Source organism: Lepeophtheirus salmonis, chromosome 13 (genome assembly GCF_016086655.4).
Source record: "Lepeophtheirus salmonis chromosome 13, UVic_Lsal_1.4, whole genome shotgun sequence".
In the NCBI taxonomy this organism is placed as follows: Eukaryota; Metazoa; Arthropoda; class Copepoda; order Siphonostomatoida; family Caligidae; genus Lepeophtheirus; species Lepeophtheirus salmonis.
Window position 1 is genome coordinate 21,394,973 of NC_052143.2, and position 20,918 is coordinate 21,415,890.

The 20,918-nt window shown below is 32.7% G+C and overlaps 2 protein-coding genes across 3 annotated transcripts in view; one reads left to right on the plus strand and one right to left on the minus strand.

Annotated features, from left to right (window-relative positions):
• Positions 1-4,467: 4,467 nt before the first annotated feature.
• The window catches only part of LOC121127746 (uncharacterized), a 43,411-nt gene continuing 26,960 nt past the window's right edge, over positions 4,468-20,918 (minus strand). Inside the window, exons 1-4 of one of the 2 annotated variants that reach the window (XM_071892746.1) lie at positions 8,738-8,844; positions 8,372-8,661; positions 5,885-6,099; positions 4,468-5,818 (exon numbers count right to left, since the gene is read on the minus strand). In XM_071892746.1, the coding sequence (XP_071748847.1) occupies positions 5,104-5,818; positions 5,885-6,099; positions 8,372-8,599 (1,158 nt within the window). In that variant the 5' untranslated portion in view covers positions 8,600-8,661; positions 8,738-8,844 and the 3' untranslated portion in view covers positions 4,468-5,103. Of the gene's footprint in view, positions 5,819-5,884; positions 6,100-8,371; positions 8,662-8,737; positions 8,845-20,918 lie in introns of those variants that run through there. The other variant, XM_040723227.2, reaches the window with a different exon arrangement.
• On the plus strand, positions 8,916-10,618 carry LOC121127745 (lipase member I). Its single transcript, XM_040723226.2, has 4 exons — positions 8,916-9,189; positions 9,241-9,536; positions 9,596-9,985; positions 10,053-10,618. The coding sequence occupies exons 1-4, from the start codon at positions 8,931-8,933 to the stop codon at positions 10,374-10,376; spliced, it is 1,269 nt and encodes a 422-aa protein (XP_040579160.1). The 5' UTR covers positions 8,916-8,930; the 3' UTR covers positions 10,377-10,618.

Consider the following 20,918-nt stretch of genomic DNA (forward strand, 5'->3'; position numbering starts at 1 on the left):
ACCATATTGTGGACCTGGAGCAAATGTGCAGCAAGTCACTTTTACAGAAATGAGACGTTAAGCTCACATTAAGTCCCTATCAGCTAAAGATATAGAGCTGTGATAGGTTACTAGAGACTCATGCTTGATCCTTGAATGTCTTGGTCTTGATGTCTAAAAGTGGCGTTGAGGTCCTTGGTTTTTGGATGACGGACAATGCAGGCCTCGATATGCACCCAAAAAAGAATTCCAAAGAGACATGTTCATTGTTGGTGTCAAAAGTGGCATCTTCACCCTCAAAAGGCTTTTTCTACAGACATTTTTGACAGCTTTCTGGACATTCTGTTGTGAAACCCCCAGATCTCTTGCATGGACCCTCATGGACATGAGGAGATTGGTCTAAGTTGTTTCCGTTAAATCCTCCTGATCCTGTTTGTCCTTTTTTGACAACCCATCTTCCACTCTAACGTTTTTTACTGGTAACAGCGTAACAGTAGTCCTGGAATTGCTTGAAGTGCGCCAATGGAAATTCGTCGATCACGATCAAGTAAATAACTGTTTGTACTTTAATATATCGAAATATGAATTAATTTCAATCACTCCCCTGTATTCATTATTTAATATGTAAGTGATCAGATTTAAATGGACCACCCCTGTATATAGATAAGAAAAAGTAACCAAAAATAATATTATTCTTACTACACTAAGAAATATTTTGAATTCTTGGATTACCGTAATTAAAATGCACTTACAATATATCTGAAAATTTTATTGAAATCAATGAGTTTGAAGTGACTCATTCAAATTCAACATAAATACGTTTTTATCAGGGGTTCTCGTTTCCTGGGAACTTGTTTGTGAGCGAAATCCTGTGAAATATTTGTTAACTAAACTATAATGTATTTTTTTTTTTATATTTTAGCCAGGAATTGTACATTTAAAGCTAGTTTTATTCTTTTTTTCATTTGATTATTATCACTAATAGTAGGCAAGCTAGTTTTTTTTAAGTTAGTAGATCCAAATTTTGGAATTATGTAATCTGATTTGTTCTGCAAGAAACAAAAACTTAAATAGTAAGTGATAAAAGAGGTAAATTTCGATGGAACAAGGGTTTTATAATTATGTAATACATCATCCTAACCTTGGGCTAAATATCAGCTCAGTATGTATATAGATATTATTATAACAGTTAAGGCTTATGGTGTAAAATAATTAAATGAAGGATTTTCCTAGATGTGAATTGCACGAGGTTCAGTGATTGGAAAGGAATGAACAATGAAGCAAGACGCTTCCCTCAAAATTTATAAGCTCCTACAAACTTCTTCATCTCATAAAAACTGATTCCGTCTTTCAACATATATATATATATATATTTTTTTTTTTTCACCAATGAATAGAAAAATATTCAAGCTTCCTTAGGTTTAAAAGAAATCAATTAAATAGAAATGTCATTTTTGGCGAAAAATGTCAAAGCCAATTCTTACCAATGTCCATGTCTACTTCATCTTCCTTGTCACAGCTGACTGTAGCTAATATATATGTACAATATACATAATAAATGGGCTGAAAAGTCCCTGGCTTAACATAGAAAACTTTTTTTTTGTTCAAAATTATTTTTGTTTTTGAAATTATTATTTTATTATTATTTGCTTTATGGAACGGAGTCCCCAAAAAACTTTTCAAGCCATTGCCTAGTTTAAACCGTAGTTTCCCCCATTAAGAAGTAGTATACAATTAAAAGTCACAAACTACGTAACAAATAGTCATGAAAATATGACAACTCTCTTTTGAATGTTGTTACTCACTGAAGACGAGGTTAATTTAAAAGAAAAAATAGCGCCATCTATGTGTGAAGCCCAGAATTTTCATCCCATGTCTCTATAGAAGTGGGGTAATGATTGAAAATAAGGTTGCTGTTATGTTATGATACTAAAATATGAATCTGAGATGGACCTAGAACTCTTAAGGGATGTCATAATTATGTTTTTTTTAAATTTTACAATTATAAATATAATTTATCAGTTTAAAAAATATCATTACTCCTTTTTGGCAGAGATATAATGAAACAAGCTGATTCGTAAATTCATTATTCAAATCCTGCCTTACATACCTGAGCTTAATTTGTATTCCAATGCTAATTTTTTCAAAAGGGCTTATTCAGGCCAAGGCCTTTCATGTTTAGTATTTAACATTTCAAAGCTCATCCTTTAAAAAGCCAAAAGCAATAAAAGCTATAGAATATTAAAAAAATATGAGTAATTATTAATATTACAGTTATTTTATTATTATTTATGTGTGTATAGTTCAAAGTGCATATTTATTCCTGAAATAAATGCTTACTTTATGTGTTATTTGCTTGAGCTTAGTCATTTTTTGCCATGATTGTATGTGGGTAATATGTATCCAAAGGGAAAAATCTAGTGTGGAATGGGCATGTTTAAATAAAAAAAAAATGAGCATGGTAACCCTACAATTCGAAGAAGGTTTTGGATGAGAGAAAGAATAATGCTCACGATGTTTCATTAATCAGCTAAAATCAGGTGACAAGAGAGGAAGGAAAAAAGGATATAAGCAATGAAATTTGGTAGTTTTACTCCAATGTCGATCCCCAATTCTACTCGGAGTCCAACAATTATATCTCCCCAACAAATCCTCAGGGTTCTGCTCCTTCCTTTATGAGCACTCACGAACGTTCAAACAGGTTTTGAATATAATTAAATCTATTTAGCAAAGGATGCTCACTACTCAGGAATTAATTAATAATGCTACCTGCTAAGGAAAATAAAATTCATTCTTTATACTACAAATTAACGGCCCAGCTAAAAAACACAGCGGATTTACATGAATGTGTATACATAATTTTGCCCGAATGACAATTTTGATATATTTTTTTAAAATTATATTTTAGATTACCAATATTTTATTACAGAAAACTACCATATTACTTGCCCGAATATATCATAGTAATTGGTCTATAATTATTGATTAGTTCCTTTCATTTTTGGAAGGGGGCAATTACCTCCTCCTCTCCCGTTAAGTTAAGTTGAGAGAGTTAACAGATAAAACTAATTTATTTAAGATAAATATAGCACATAATACTAGAAACCTGTAAGAGAAGGTTCTAGCGCCCCTGCTACAAATAGGGTAGGATAATATAGAAATTACTACAATTACATAAAACAAGTTTTTAAGGCCATCCCCTTCCTCCCCTTAGGGTAGATCAACTCTAGAATTACTCCATTCATCCTCCTTTCAATGCACTGAGTCGTGATTTCCCCTTAGCAAAAGATAGTATTTCCAAAACAATGATCAGTATAACCCCAAAATGATGGCATTTTGGGGTTATACTGAGCATTTTTCTTACTGTACACATTTTGATATAAGGTATCTCACTGTCAAAATAAGCCTACTATTAAAATTAAAGTACCTGTTCTTTTACAGATTTGACTAAACCGGAACTGGGTCTTCGATTCTAGATGCTGGGTGATCCATTGAAATCTGAACACATACTAATTCAATAATTAATGGAGGCTTTGTGCTTGTAATTAATTCATACTTCGATATAGTAAAGCATAAATAATTAGTTAAAAAACAAACAAACCTGAACTCTCTAGCTTATGTACAAATAGAGAAAATGGCAATTAAGAATCATTGACGAATTTCTATTCGCATACTCCAAGCAGTTGGGTGAGTACAGAAACATTTTCTACGCCGTCAGCCATTACGTTAGAGAGGAAGAAGCGCTCTGTAAAAAAGGCCAAACTGGGCCCGTAGGAGTTAAAGAAAACAGCCCAGGCCAATCCCCTCAATTCCAATAGGGCCCAGACAAGAAATATGGGAGTTTTACACCAGACTGTCCAGGGACCTATCAAAAGAAGTGGGTTGAAAGAGTCTTGTTAGACGGAGAGGCCACAATTGAAACCAGCAATGAAATAAACCCATCGTCTTCGTAGCAAGACTCTTTTGAAGTTTTTTTTGACACTTCTCCCCCCTCCCTTCAGCCCTGATGTCAGCCCCTCGACTATACCTCTTGGCTGCATGTCGAGGGGAAGGCATGAAGTGTCCGTCATCGAGGCCCTCAAAGCCAGTGTCAGTCAGAACTGTGACACCATGACAGAGGAATACATCCACAGTAGGTGCCAGGACTTTCACCGCCGTCTGGAACCCATCATTGCCGCTAAGGGCAACTACATTCATGATTAAGAGAGCTCAGGCACAGATCTAGTTATAATAATAATTTTGTTGAAATTCTATTGATGATTAATAAATTATATCTTGTTGAAGTTTCAAATTCGAAGTGTTGAGATTTTAATGGACCACTCGGTATAATTGACTTAATTTTAAAGCTTACAATGAATGTTTACAAAATTGCTTTATTCATTGAATTAGATCCGTCAGAAATTAAACATTATTCATAATTTTTTTTCTTACACAGTGATAATTAATGAGTTGATTAAGAAATAGCTAATCTCAATTAATTATATACCATTTTTATAAAACACAAATGTATTTCATAAATTGGAAGTATCTGACAATAAGGAAATAGAAATAATAATATTCAAGACATAGAATAATGAATATTGATAAATAGTTCATTATAATTATTAATATTAATAGAAACAAATGAATTTAACTAAACAGAGTAAAGTTATGAGTATAGTACAATTTAATACAATGTGGGATATGAGGCCTTTATAAAGTCTTTGAAAGAGATGATTTGTAATATAGGATGATTAATTCATTCCTCATCCATTGTCGGAGGCTTTGTAGTTGGAACAGGAGGAGGTAAGGTAGTTGACTCTACAGAAGAATCAGGTATTTCATCATTCGCTAGAGCCAATCGTGCTTGAGCTATAACACCGATAGAGTCCTGCAAAGGTACACTCCTTGCCACTGAGACTCCATTTATAGTAACAGAGGTTGGGTGACTGATTTGAAGGATGGGAGGAGTTTTTAGTAAGGGAATATCATCAGGCGCAGTGGGAGGAGGTAAAGAGGGTCGTTGAATTGGACCTCGAGCATTAATTGTAGCTAATCGAGGAGGAGGGCCCCCATTAGCGGAAGCAGCGATCAACTTTTTTATACGAGGGGGGAGGCACAGGATTACCGTTTTCTGAGGAGGCTTCACTTTCTAGTTCCTCTAAGACGGCCTCGTTGGTGTAAATAGTGGGTAACTCTGATGAAATAGTAACCTTTTTTTTTCCTTGGCTTTGAATTGAAAACGTCCGTGGGATTATTTGAAGGTTTATTCCAAAAGGATATATTTTGTAGCAATTGTCGACATTTTGTGACAAAATCACATGACTTTCCATTACTCCCTCCTTCTAGATAAGGGGACGATAAATCCCTTTTTTTGTTGAAATTTTGCATAACATCCTTAATTTTAAGGAAATAAAGGAAAAAAGAGCAGAAAAAGACACCAGTAAAGAGAATGGACGCCAAAATAATGAGAATCATGGATTCCCAGCGCAGCTCTTCAGCCAAACGATCCTCATAGGAAACATCCGCGTCCAAGTCATTGTTATCAACAAATTCAATATCAGATGTAGTTGAGCTCATTGTTGTTGTAGATGTAGAAACAGTTGGAGTATATTGAATAGGATCAAAGATATCATTCGCTGTATCATCGGCAGATCCATCCAATTCTGTAATGGTGATGTCAGAGCAAGCTCTGAATTCTTCTTGAGGCCCACAACCCACAGCACCCGTTCCGTTTTTACACATACCCCAGTTGTTACCAGCTACATATTTCCATTGTAGAACACACTGACTGCAAGTAAGGCCGGTTGGAAGACTATAAGTCGTTTCGAATATCTTTGCTCCTGGACCAGGGTAGTATCTGAAATGGAAAAAAACAGCATGTTTAGAATAGAAGGGAATATGTGTGTTTCGAGATTGATCTTACTTTGTTCCTGGAGCATTTCTTTTTTCGAGAACATATTGATCTAGACATTTTTGGCTTGCTGGCTGCTTTTTGTTGTTATTTGGGCAGATACGGAATTCAAAGTATCCCATGTGATTGGCTGTTAGCTGTATACGTATCTTGATTGGTGACCCTTTTTCATATTTTCGTGTGATAATGCCTTGGCCAAAAATACCTCCAGCTTCGTTATCACGTGGCTATAGTTTGAGTAAAATAATAAAGTAATATAAATTAATTTTTTAGTTGTAAATATCACTATTAGTACAATTTAAAAAGATATATCTATTCCATATCAGCAATTTATAATACTTAGACAGATACACATAAAAGATTAATTGTCCTGCATTATGATTCCTATATGACTGCAAAAGTTACATTAGAATAAATACATTTATGCAAGTATGTGTGATTTAACTTTATAAACATTTTTGTAAAAAACAATGTTAAAATACTGACTTAATTATTGTACTTCATACAAAAAACTTTACGAAACAAAATCAAATGAATAATACAAGGCAATTATTTGATAGGTACAGTCATTATTTCAAATCATGGAGGTACTTTGAAAAGCACGCAGTTCCTGTTTTTTTCTTACAAGTTATCAAAATCTTGAGTTTTGGAGTTTAAGTCGTAACATAATAATAAATTTTATATAAACCAAACCAAATATTGAGTTTTGAATAAGACATACAAACATTTTCAAATAGATACCTACTAAAATATGAAATATTCGAAATATTTATGCAAGCTATTGCTGTATTCATTATAAACTTAATTTAGAACAAGCAGTTTTTGACTGATGGGCATGCACTGAGTATAAAAAATGTTCGATATTGATATGATTATTTAATTTTAAAAGATTAATGTACTTTTGATTCTTTGAAATAACTAATGACCAATAAACTTTTAAATTCGATTACTAATTATATCAGTCGATAAACTTTATCAAAAAAAGACATATTCTAATTATTACCATTAATTTACACACTACAAGGGTGTCCCCAAGATTATATTTGAAGGGTAGAGAGGGGGGCTTGAATGTTGGATTTTTTGGGAATTATTTTTTGAAAATATTTTCAAAAATTCAGAGCTATTTTTAATAAATTATATTTTAAATTTCAAAAATCCAGAGCTATTCACAGAAAATTTCAAAAATTGAATATTTTGGAAACAAAAATTTAGAATCCAGAGCTATTCACAGAAAGTTAATTTTTTTGGAAAATAAATCTGACAAATAAAATAAAATTTCAATTATTAAATTTACTAGTAAAAAGTGAAAATTCCTTAATGGGGAGGTTTTTTTTTGCTACAATCTCTCCAGCCCAGCACAACTCCTGCGAACACCCTTGCACTTTGAATTTGAACTCATGTATTTGAGGTTATACATATATTATAGACTTATTTGTAAATTATAAATAGATATATTGACCAATAAATATTACCAACATATTCGATAAATCATATGAAAATATCTTAATTAGAAAATATGTCATTAATTTTTTGAACATATAACATATATTAGTTTTATATTAGTATTTCTAACCCTTGTATTTTTTTCTAATGCATAAATCTCTTGTGGGTATCAAATAAGCTAACATCAACTTAATAAGATACGAATTATTAATTGATCTGTCAAAGGTAAAAATATTTTTTTTCATGGACCCATCGACTTATAAGTAATAACTGGAGTCTATATTGATCCTTCATTATATATTTCAGAGATACATATTATAATTATAAAATAATAATTAAAGAAAATAGAGTAACATACAGTGTGGTTGGTGGGTGTGGAGACTCCACCTATTCAAGATGAAGGAATATTATGTTTTATCCACATATATACATCAGGAGTGTCCGTAAGATTCTATTTTTGGGGGGAGAGGCTTGGTTTATTCATTTTGTTTGTAAAAAAAATCCGAAAAATTAAATTTTTGTACAAAAATATTTGAAAAATGAAATTTTTTGGAAAAAATTTAAAAATCCACAGCCATTCACAAAAATTAACTTTTTTCGGAAATGATTTAAAACATAATTTGTTTTTTAAATCAATAGCTATTCACGAAAAATTAAATTTGTTGAAAAATCAAAATCCACAGTTGTTCACAAAAAAATCATTTTTTTTGGAAAATAACTACAAAAATCCGCAGCTATTTACAACAACTGCGGACGCCCTTGTACATGATGTATCCTTTCAGACTCATCTGCAATACGCTTTAGATGAAAGATCAGAAATAAACTTTATGTACATTTTACAAAAAAAAAAAAAAATACTTTTATAAATGCAAATGAAAGAAAAAACTAACTTGATTACAATTGCATTTCAAAACATGACCTAGCTTTTAAATAAGGTATAATAACATTTACAAAATCACAAAATTGCAGATGTTGAAGTATTTTTGTAATTAAATATTCAATAATAAAATATGAATGGACTATGTAGAATGACGTAGGTGAACAAAAAATCCTTACCACATTGGAATCCCAAGGATCTCCACATATTCCGCATTTCCCTCCATTTTTTTGCCACTGTCGAGAGTATCCACCACAGTAGAGCTCATGATCATTGTAATTTGGAGGTGAATGAAAACCATAGCGCCACATTGAGGATCTGGAAGGAGGCTCAATCAGTCTTCCATGGGGTTGGACGACCTGAACCCTCAGTGATATAAATATACTCAATATTATCAAAAGTATCATTCTTTGTTTGAGGGATTAACTTGGGTATCAACAATTGAAGGCTCGTGATTCCATCACGCACTCTAAAAATAAATAAATAAATATAATTAAAATATTTATGAAGGTTTTAAAAAATGTCATAGCTATTTTAATTTGTACCATTTAATAATTGTAGCCTGATCAAAAGAAGTTGAATAAAAAATATGTATACATACTACATAGAAAATTAATAGCGTAGATGACGCTTTTTCTTGCTACTAAATATTTTAACGCATATATCAATTTACACATGTATATTAAATGTAAGTTATAAAAAAAAAAAACAAGATATTTTTCTTTATCTGGAAGCAGTATGTCTTGTTGTCTATGTCAGTCGAGTGTTTCCTTCAGAAACATGTTTCCTAGTGTCTTATCAATATTTCTTAATATTTTATTTGCCCTTCCATGTCCTACAAGTCCACTTTACAGTAGTAGTAACGATGAAATTCGAATCTTTACGAATGGCCCATTCCATATCCAATATCCTGAGCTTGAAATTTTACAGCATCAAGCCTTCTTTTTAGAGTCGCTGGAACATTCAAAGGACACAAAAATGTCCATTACCTGCTCAGGTAAAGTATTGATAGATATCTTTTAACAATATGTACATCTTTTATTTATAGAACTTGGAGTAACATTCACGAATGATCCTCCCTTCGATGTCCTTGGTTTACCTGAATGTGGCAATCGTGTGAGCCCCATTCTGCATTTATATCTGCCTGGAGGCTTTGATTGTGAATTGGATGCCTTTAATCTGCCCAATAGAAAAACTCGGCTGTGTTTTGAAACCCTTAATGAAAAGATCTCAGTAAAGAAAATCGTCATTTTGATACACGGATTTTTAAAGAGTTTTAAAGACCCCTGGCTTCATGAGTATCAGGCAAATATCATGAAACTAGATCCCGGGACAGCCGTCATTGTGAGTTTTATAAATTATGCATTTTCTAAGTATTAATAAGACCATCTGATAATACAAAGATTGTAGGTTGGGGTGGAGGGATTTTCGACCTATTCAAGTATTGGCAATCTGCGGCCAACACTAGATACGTATCCACAGCAATGTATGAAATAATCAAGGAGCTTCGGAGAATCGTCTACAGTCGTGATTTTTACATTCACTGCATTGGACACAGCTTAGGTGGACATGCATGTGGACTCCTTGGAAAGCTCCTAGTAGAGAACAATGACAAACCGTTAAATCGTATTTCTGGATTAGATCCTGCCGGACCTTTATTCTGTAATGACGTTCCATATCCTTTCGATAGAGTCAATGCGCGTAAGGAGGCTCGTTTAGGTCCTGAATATGCGGATTTTGTGGATGTTATCCATACTGATGGACATGCACGCTACTTTGGGTATATTCCTCAGGTACCTATTAAAAAGTAATATACCTACATTGTTGCATTTTTAATATTAAATGCATACTTTCTTACAGTATGGAACATTGGAAAGACTAGGTATGATCGACTTTTATCCGGGAACTAATGGACTCTATGGGCAAGATCAACCTGGGTGTGATAATGTTTTTGATGTAGTGAGCTGTTCACATGCACGAGCACATGAGATTTATGGATCCTCCATTGATGATGCCGTTTGTGAAGCATCTCGCATCTGTAAAGGAGACCCTCACGTCATTCCAAAAAATTGTAGCTACGTTGGAAAGAAAATAATTACAATGGGATATTGGATTGATCCAAATAGTTTCAGTCCTGGAGAATATACTGTAGAAAGTTCAGCAAAACCACCGTTTTGCTTGTGAAATAAACAAAGACAATGTGGGGTATTATTCACCCATCTTTTAATGAAGTACATATTTTAAAATGGATTTCTTCGTCTATATTTTAATGTTTGACTTTATTATTTATTTAATGTAACCCTGAAAATATTATATATTTACAAACATAAATATACTTGAAAAATGGATATAATTTAGCTTAGTATTTAAAATGCTTCCAAAAATGTATAATATAGATATAATAAATATGTTTAAAATGCCTTTAACCATCTGATACTGGTTACTCAAAAAGAAAAGAAAAGTTACTTGATATACGGATTAGATACCTACACATGAATGAAAACTCATGTACTTACATACTTTAACTACTGATGGATTATATATGTACATCTAATAATTAAAAAATCCCACAATACATAAAGCCTTTGACTGCTACATAGGTAGATCATTTCAAGCAATGACCCCTCGTATAATAATAAACATGTATTCCCTTTCTCCACTCTAAGCTTACGATCATTAACAAGGATATAATAATGAAAATATTTGTGTATGAGCTAATGTTTAGTCACGTATTAAAAGAAAGTGGTAAAAGAGGGTTCCTTTGACAGACTTTTTATGAAGAATTTATCAGGGACTTGTAATATTTAGTCTTATACAGGGTGAAGACTCAAAAGTTATACATTTTTTTATTTTGTGCCATTTTTAAGGTAAACTTTTGAATCAAAAGTTGGTAATTCAAAAAAAATTCTACCCTTTTTCTTCAATTATAAATGATGGCTTCAATGTAAGGACGAACAAAAGCACATCTGGCCTTCATGAAGACCAAAGACAAGTTGTTCCCCTCATCCGTGATCACAGCCTTCAGATAATCGACATTCGGGTGGGAAGCCTTGCTTTCCAAGACACATAAAAACAGTAAAGTACAGGGGGTCATGTCTGGTGAGGACAAAGGCTAGAAAGCAGCCATGTTCTCCCTGCAGAAATCCTGCACTTTCTTGAACCTGTGTACCGGGGTGCCGTCTTGAGTAAACACATAGTTGTCCCTGGGGAAATTGCTCTTCAACCATAGCAACACATGGTACCTGAGGACCTTGTAGTAGACGTCCGTGTTGTTGACTTTCTCGTTGGCCTTGAAGAAGTAGATACCAATCTTGATGCCGTTGGACTTCATGACGCCAAGAACCATGACCTGAGCTCTTGATTGCCAAGAAGTGTGTGTGATCATTTCTCCTGTTCTGAATAGCGTACACTGTGAAAATCTTCTTGTCGGAGATCGAAAAACATCAAATTGTAGCTTTTTGTCAGCTCTTTCGATTATGCCACGTACAAAAATTTCAGGCTTTTAGAACTCAGACTAGACGGCCTCGAAGATGATTTTAATTTTTGAGTCTTCAACCTGTATGTATAATGAAAGTACTACCCTGCACACAAACATAAAAAAAATGTTCGAAATCAGTTAGTAGTTAGACAGTACTACTCAACTTCAAATGGAATTATTATTGCAAAAAGAACTCCGTCTTCACCAAAACTCTTGAATGATCTGAAGCCCAACAGCAAACAGAATTTTTTTTTTCTCTGATGAAAAGACCTTTACCGTCCACTCCGTCTACAACAAGCAAAATGATCGGGTGATATGCTTTGTCAAGGCTGATAGCAACATCAAGAGAGTCACCAAGACCAAACATTCGGCCTCTGTGATGATGTCGGGGGTTGTGGCATCAACTGGAGATAAAATGACTCCAATTTGGTTTCCTGTAGACTACAGGTTACCTGTGGCCGACTACTTGATAGTGGTGGAGCAAAATGAAGTCCCATAGATCACCAAGACCAAGAAGAAGTCCAACAAGGTCACGTACGTATTTCAGCAGGACAGGCTCCGGTTCTCTTCTGCTAATATTATACAAAAGTGGATGGGTAGCAACATGTACTCCTGGTCCAAGATATGATTCCACTGGATTACTCCTTTTAATGGAAAATTGAGAAGAAGGCCTGCAAAAGTCGGTGAACCGAATATTGATGACCTTAAAACCTACGTTAACCAGCATTGGAGGCTCATGAAAAAGGAATACGTTGCCAATGTGTGCAAGGGTATCCGGATACTGTTATTAAGACTGATGATGGTGAGATTCATAATAAATAAAAAATGTTTTAGAAATAAATATTATAAAAAAAAATTCTATCTACAACATCATCCTTATCAATTATGAGTATTTGAATGACAATTCAGAAGTTTTTCTACACCCAGTATAACACACTTTTCTAAGTGGGAACCCCTGGTGCCAGAAATCTATGAAGCCCCAAGAATGAAGGATTTACAGGTTATTTTTGGAAGTTATAAGCAATTTTACTCTTACTCTCCCAACCAGATTCCATTTCGAAAAAATATCAAAATAGTAAGGAGCACAGTATAAAAAATTGATCGAACTATATTATCGAGCTTATCCCCATTTTAAGAAGCAAAAAGGTCACGATAAATCTCAGGAGGAGTGAAAGGGTCTCCCTAGTAGTACCCGAACTTTATTCAATCGTTGGAGGGCGAGGCTGCAAATAGAAAGTCCATCCAATTAAATTGGTAAGTTATTAATTATTAAAATACTACCACCAATTGAAGTAAAGGTGAAAAAGGGGGCCTAAAATTTAGGATGTCTAATGAGAGGGGGATATCAAGTTTTGGATAAGCACAGACTAGGGGGAGGGGGCAAAAATTCTACTTTTTTTATGAAGTCATAAATGTATAACCCCTAAGGGAAAATAAAGCAAAAAAAATAAACAACTGAAAATAGAATACTATTTCAAATTTTATCTTAGTGAGGTAATGCCACGGTATATACATTCATACCTTAGAGTTACATAATTTTTTGAAACATGAATTAAATAATGCATTTACAATCTTTTATGTACGGTTTCAACGACAAGACGTTTCGATAGAGAGAGTCAATTGGACATGGTGCACTTCCTGTGGTTCATTTAGCCAAAGAGTCGCCAACGAATGTTTTGATGTTAACATTATTGCAAATATTATGTATATACAATTGTGGTCATGGTTTTGTGTTATAACTGCGTGGATTTTCAAATGTGAGGCTACAAATAGGAAGCAGAAAAGGTTTTGGTTTCCGTGAGAATGTATCAACAACAATTGGTGCTTCATGTACTCCTTAAAATAAACTATTATATTGTCAATGTGTTTTTACTTTTTTTTCCCCCGTAAAATCAAGTCATCATCTCATATTATTTGCAGTGCCCTATCAATATTCATAACAAAATTCATTTAATTGATCCTCAAGGCAGAGCTGTTCATAACTACGAGTCAAAACTTGAATCTGTGAGCTCCACTCCGTGTTGAGTTGCAAACGCTGAGTCCCTGAGCCTGGCAACTCTGTACCAAAAGCGTACTTTCGTACCGGTACGGAACCAAAAATGGTACGGATACGGGTCGTCTGAAAAAAAAAATGATATGGACTTTATTCAAATCTAGTCTGTTCCGCGACTTTTTTAGATTAAAATCCTTTCTATGCTGATCAATATATTTCTCCCTTTATTATTCCTTCATTACTGGACGTGGACGTGGAAGGGGTGGGAAGGAAGTACATCGAAGAGTACATAGAAACCAACAGGGAAAAATGCCTCCTCTGTTCACATCAGAATAAAGTACCATTGAAGCACGATATACGCTAATTTTTATAGTTTAATTAAAAAATGGATCAGCGAGTCTCAAAATTTGTTAATAAACCCCCCTTGTTATTCTTCTAATATATAGCACTGGGTGGTTCATTGAAATTTGAACACTTACTAAGTCAATAATTAATGAAGGTTGAGTGAGTACAAATAATTCATATTTCGATATATTGAAGCATAAATAGTTAGTCACAAAACAAAACAAACTTGAGTTCTTTAGCACAAGTCGAGAAAATGATACTTGAATGTCATTGATGAATTTCCATTCTCACATTACAAGCAGTTGGGCGTCTCCAGGACCACCGTCTATGCCGTCAGCAAGTCCGAAACATTGGAGAGGAAGAAGGATTCACACTAGACTAACGAAAGACCTACCAAAAAAGTGGGTAGAAAGGGCCTTGTGAAGGCGGAGAGCAATAAAAGAAATCAATCTCCTCAAGACTTTTGATTTATTTTTTGAAACTTTAGACCCCCTTACAACCTGATACTAAGCCTCTCGACTATACCTATTTGGGTGAATGTCGATGGGGTGGCCTGGAGTGTCCAACATACAAACACAGAGGACTACATTTGCAACGGGTGTCAGATCGCCTGGAAGACATCATTGGCACTAAGGTTAATTGAGGATTAAGAGAGCTCAGACAAACATCTATTAATAGTATTAACTTTGTTTAAATTCTATTGTTCATTAAACAAATTATATCTTGTTCAAGTTTAAAATTCAAAATATTCAGAATTTAATGGATCACGCGGTAGCTTCCAAAATTTTGATGGGAGGAAACTTGGACTTGCTTTTGAAAAAGGAGGTGTAAATTGTGTATTTGATTTTTTTATTTCTCATTATAATATATCCATTTCATGTTATATTTTATTCGTATTTTTTATTTATTAAGCAATTATATTTATTATTTTACATTTATAATTGTATTTATTAGAAGATAATGCAAAAAATAAAATTGCATATTTTATTATTATGCTTGTTATTTGATGTCTTTTTGAATATTTATTACTAGAATATCGTTGATCCGTAACAAATAATTTTGGGATAGTACGGATATACGTAGTACGGAACCATAATTTAAAAAAAAGTTACGGATACCGAACCCCCTAGTAGTTTAATGGTACGGATACCCAACTCAAAATTTCTGTGCGCTGTCCAGCTCTGCTAAGTCCATGGAGTCGTGAGTAAGTAAAGTTTCTTTGGTCTCTCTCAAAGTCAATAGAAATTCTTAAATTCATCCCCCATGAATGGAATAAGGTTTAGAAGATCTCCTCTTTGAATCCAAATGTCAGACAGAGGAAGGACAAATCAAGCGTGATGTTTCAAGGATGATTAATTATATGTGCGTGAATTAGTGCTGTATTCTCATCAAATGAATCATCCAAATGTCAGGATCTCTTCATTTCTATGCTTTGTACTTCTATATCTACTTAAGTATACGAAGTTCTTTTGAAATTTCTCAAAGATGTTGCTTTTATTTTACAATGCTGACGTATAAGTGGACCTTGTAGAATCTATTCACTTATTTTTTTCATCATCATAATGAGAGTAATCATAATGAAAGAACCTTGTTCTTATAGCATAATTATCTCTCAAAATTGTTTGGTTATGTAACTCAAGTCTCAACATATCTTAAATCGACAATACTACCATTCAAGATTATAATTTATGTATCAAAGGAATAACCATGTTTTAATACATTTCATACGGGATACGCCCTATGTTCCCAATCGTGAATTCGATATTTATCAATGGGAATCCCATAGTAAATATTTGACAGATCATTATGATGGAACATTATAATGTGTTGAAGAAATGAATGATTCATTTTGGCAATTTTTGAATGAATATTGACTCTTTGTGCTTCTGGTCTTTGTTTATCGTGCATTTACTCTCAAAAATAATCTAATAATACTAACTAAAATTATAAATACGTATATAATAACATCAACACACATAAATTCTATTAAAAGGTAAGGTCTTCCAAATGTAAAAAAAATATAAATCCACGTAATATTTCATGGTATTGAAATGCTTAAATAAACTTCCAATTTATAAAAGGATTCACCTGGAGCTTAATTTACACAATTATGATCCTCACAAAAGTAATATATGTGAAGAATCGGATAGGAGGAGTGCCTTTTTTAATATTCTTTAAAACACTTATCATAAGCAAGAGTTGAGAAATTGACAGTTGACAAAAAAACAAACATAGCAATCTTCTTTGTATCTCTCAACCTTTTCTCAAAAAAAGAGAAAGAAAATAAATTTTTGATTAGCCTTTTCTTCACAACAGTTGTATCATTCCTCATTTAATAGTAAATAATTGTTTGCAACTTAAACCCATTCAACCTTCAGAATAGTAATCAGGGAATGAAAAAAATTAGTGAATAAAATCGACAGCTGACAAAAAAATACATAAGAAACCCGCTGATATTTTGAAAATACCATTTACATACAGAAGCTGTTGATGTTATAGAGATATTATTTGGCTACAGCGTAAAAGTATCTCATTTACTTTTGTTTTTAGGATATGTTATGTTTATTTCGAAACCTAGTAATGATATAACTCCCTCGTACAAGTATTTATAATAAATGAATAGAGCATCCTTCCAACTCATTTTTCTTTTTTATGACTTTACATTCTTTGAGAGCCAATGATATAAATCTTTTAATTTTCATAACCTTAATTTTATGTTTGTTTGTTTTCCTTCAAATCAAATGCTTTTGGAAAGTTGGAAAGGTCATTTCATTCATTATATCTAATGAAGATGTGAATATCATATGTACATTTCTTCAATATTAGACCACTAAGGATTTGATTTGCACCCTTTTTTGAAGGAAAATCTTGATTAGTTAAATTTCACTAACTGAAATAAATGACAGATGGCTACTTGTGAAAGTAAAATAGAATCGTGTTAATGATTATTGAGAAGGAGAAAAAGAGAGGCAGAGTAGAAGAAGCATCTGGTTTTCTATTCCGTTACATGGGCATAGTTGAAATACATTGATTTATGTAGGTGCATACACGGACATGCATGCTCCTTCATAAAAGTGATCAGTGGAGGCTTACGTCATATTCACGCAACATTAACATTGAATGTGGTTTTAATGTATTGCCTATAATGAATATCTGATCTAATGACCAATATAGTATTGTTTGACTTCATGTGGGTAATTTGTTGATTGTTCTTCATCCCAAAGGCAGCAACGCCCATCGGTCCTGGGCGCAATTGGTAGCTGCCAATATACTTAAAATATTCCAAATGTAGTCTATAATAAAAATTTATTGATGTTTTATTATTAAATTTATTAATTAAAAATTGCGTAAAAAATTATTAAGGATCCACAACCGTATTGGTTAATTTTTGTAGTGAGTTTCTTTTCTGGATATTTGAATTTTAACCGGATTGCTTGCATCTTCAAAGGCTTCAATGATAATATGTGGAATTTCTAATAAATTAAACTATCTGAAAAGAGAGCTAAATTTGCCGTAAGCCGGCCTAGAACAAAGATAAATGTGCACAGGACATGAAGCTAGTGTCCCTTAATCCCCATAAAACTGGCCTTGTGTCGAAAGATAACTCAAAAATCCACAATAAACAAATGAATGGAACCTTCCCATGTTCGAACCGTGACTTCTCCATATAGAGAGAAAAAAAACATCATTATTTTTCTACAAAATAGAAAATATAAGATGAACCCTCTTTTCTAGTGACTTCCTCAAAGGGGCTTTATAATCTCCCCATTTGAAATGATATTTACATGTTTGTAAACTGTTCCTAAGTATTTTTTCCACCTCCTGCTAGTCGCACGTTTTCTCTGCGTGTTAATTGTATACATACAAAAAATCTGCATTTCCGTACTTCAAAGACTAGGAATCAATATATTATGGGAAGCTTATAATATGAGTGCTTTTAATATAAAACTATCATGTCTTGGAGAAACTAAAATGATTTCATTATTACGCATAATTGCAAATCATATATCCTTCCAATAACTTAATGGTATTACTACATGTCATAAATTTAAATAATTCAAGAAGCATTGCCCATTAAGAACACCACAGCAGAAGCCCATAAATGAAGCCTTACAGCAATTAAAGTAAATTAACATCGACTATATTAGGCCATTGTACATATATAAAAGTTAAATAGCTCTGTTTAATGCAAAATGAGAATGGTACATGAATTAATTGGTACTTAATCTAAATTCATTGTTATTTTTGAGTATAGAAAGAATGGGTTAATGGCCCTAATAAGTGGGAGTCTATAATGTTTATTGAGATTTTAGACATGTACACACCTACCACAAAGAAAGATAGGTGTATCATGTACTAGTGCTAGTACTCGGAGTTATTAGGCGTAAACAAGCATACAAATTTTGCTTATAATAATATGGAAGATAACTCCCCAGCAAATCCTTGCCGCGTTACTTTCCAGGGTTTCATGAGCACACTCACACAAAGCTAATCACTCAATGCTTGGACGTTATCTCCTCAAAAATATAAAAATAGTAATAATAGCTTTTAAAAAAAAAAGATTTAATGTGAACTTTAGCTCGTTGTTAAACCTCATCTAAAGTCGCATTCATTTTTATATATATAAAACACTTCCTTTATTTTCTTTTTTAATATAGTTGAACTATCGCTTTCTATATTTCAGTCATCCTGTATATTATAATTAAAAATAAATATATATGAATTTAAATGTAATTATAAAACTTTTCCCGCACTAATTCTAATTTAAATGTAAAATGTTCTCCTCTTTCTAGCAGTAACTCATTTTCTCCCTCCAAAATAATAAAACAGGCAAGGTTAATAGAAATACAATGTTATACTATAATGCGTGTACGACTAATGTTTGACTTCTACCACGCTTTTTAATAGTGATGTCATCGAGAATGATTGGTCACTTGTTTTGTCAGAATCAGTCGGTACAGTACATCAAATTGAAAATTATGACAATAGTGACTTCAAAGAATATGATTGCTTACGTGTTTTGCCAAAATCTGTCTGTCTTGCACTGCAGTTGTTACGTTATATCAAATGGAAAATTATAGCAAGCCCGATTACAAAATGGTCTAACCTTGCATTTCTATTAACCTTGATCACAGGCAGGGGATATAAACATATGTCTTTTTGAGTAAAGCCCTAAGTCTCACTCCCACCTTCTTCCCACGCCCCTAACAAAAATTAAATCTTTCAATTAATAATTTATTTTCTTTTTCATTATACTGTATATGATATACATCAGGAACACTAAATACAGTATATCAGATGACTTTTTTTCATACAAAGAGATAAACGTTGCTGTATTAATATATGTAGATACCGGAAGTTGCACGGAAATTATGACACTTCTGTTAAATCTTATAGCATGAGATTGTAAACTAATCTATAAGCTTGAAATGACATCAGAAGCTGCTAAAATTATGTTAGTTTTTCTACATTGCACAGGACTATCGTAATAAACTCAAAAGTACTTTTGTTTTACTGAGATTACAAATTATCATAAGCCAATACAGGGGCATCCACAAGGGGTGGATAGAGGGGTATTAGTTAATTAAAGAAAAATTTAATATTCGAAATTTTATGTTAATAGCAGTGGATTTTTGAAATTTATATATTATCCTGCAGACGCCCCTGCAATAAAAATTTATAAATCTACAAATGTAACAATTTACAACTTATGTATTACATAAATAGAAATCCTCCGATGATAAATGGCGTTTAACAAGAATAATACCACAAATTCCTTCCTCTGATGTAATAAAAATGTTCCTTACCCGTAAATTAAATTTAACGCTATAAGTCAAAAAATATTTCTACTGTGAAATTTTTTTTTACAATCAAGTTGTTTTGAGGAAATCTTAATGGGAATTACTTTCACATTATAGTTGAACAAAAGAGTCATTAAAAAATAATTAATTATTATATGTATAGTCATAACGGACATAATTTGACGTTACACCACTATCTATATACCTGGTGTAATTAATAGAATCAATCAAAGGCCTATATAGGCATATTATGTGTTTTTAATGCCTTTAAATAGACAACGAACATCGTGCTTTTTTTAAACCTTGAACGAATTTCCTTGATACTCATGGGAATCAAGTCAACGAAAAAAACAAAGCAGATTGATGATTATAATATATGTACATATTCAAGGCACTTATTTAGGTACTTCCTTGAGAAAAGTAATGATGTCAAGTAAGTAGTATAAATAAATACATAGTAAGGCGCCTAAGGTGTCTGAAGTGGGAGGGCTACAGGGGCCCAAGAATTTTTCCTCTTTAATAAAAAATTTTATATTGGATTTTTTTTTCAAAAACTTAAATACTTTGAATTTAATTTAGTTTCTAAGTTTTTTCACAAAAACATTAATTTTTCAAAAAATTTAACTTATATTAAAAGTTATGGATTTTTAAATTATTTTTCAAAAAATTTAATACTCTAATTTTTGAAATTTTGTTCCAAAAAATTTAATTTTTCAATTTTTTTTTCCAGAAAGTTGAATTTTCTGTGAATAGCTATAGATATTTTAATTTTTTTTTTCCAAAAAAAAAATATTCTGTGATTAAATATAGATTTTTTAAATTTTTTTCAAGTAGGAAAACCAAGGCCCCTCCAAAATTTAATCCTGCAGACACCCTGAGTTATAAAAGTCAAGTCTATTATTGATAAAATCATTGAAATCTTTTGAAAAAATCTCTAAAATGAGTTTGATTGTAAAAATTCACATTGCAAGGAACATGGGGCCATCTTGGACTACAAATATTGAGCAAGGACGTAGTTCAGGGTAGGGAGGTAACATTTCTCTAGTGACACCCTTGAATGAACCCCACCCTCCCCTTGCTTAAATTTCTATGTTCAGAAATACATATGT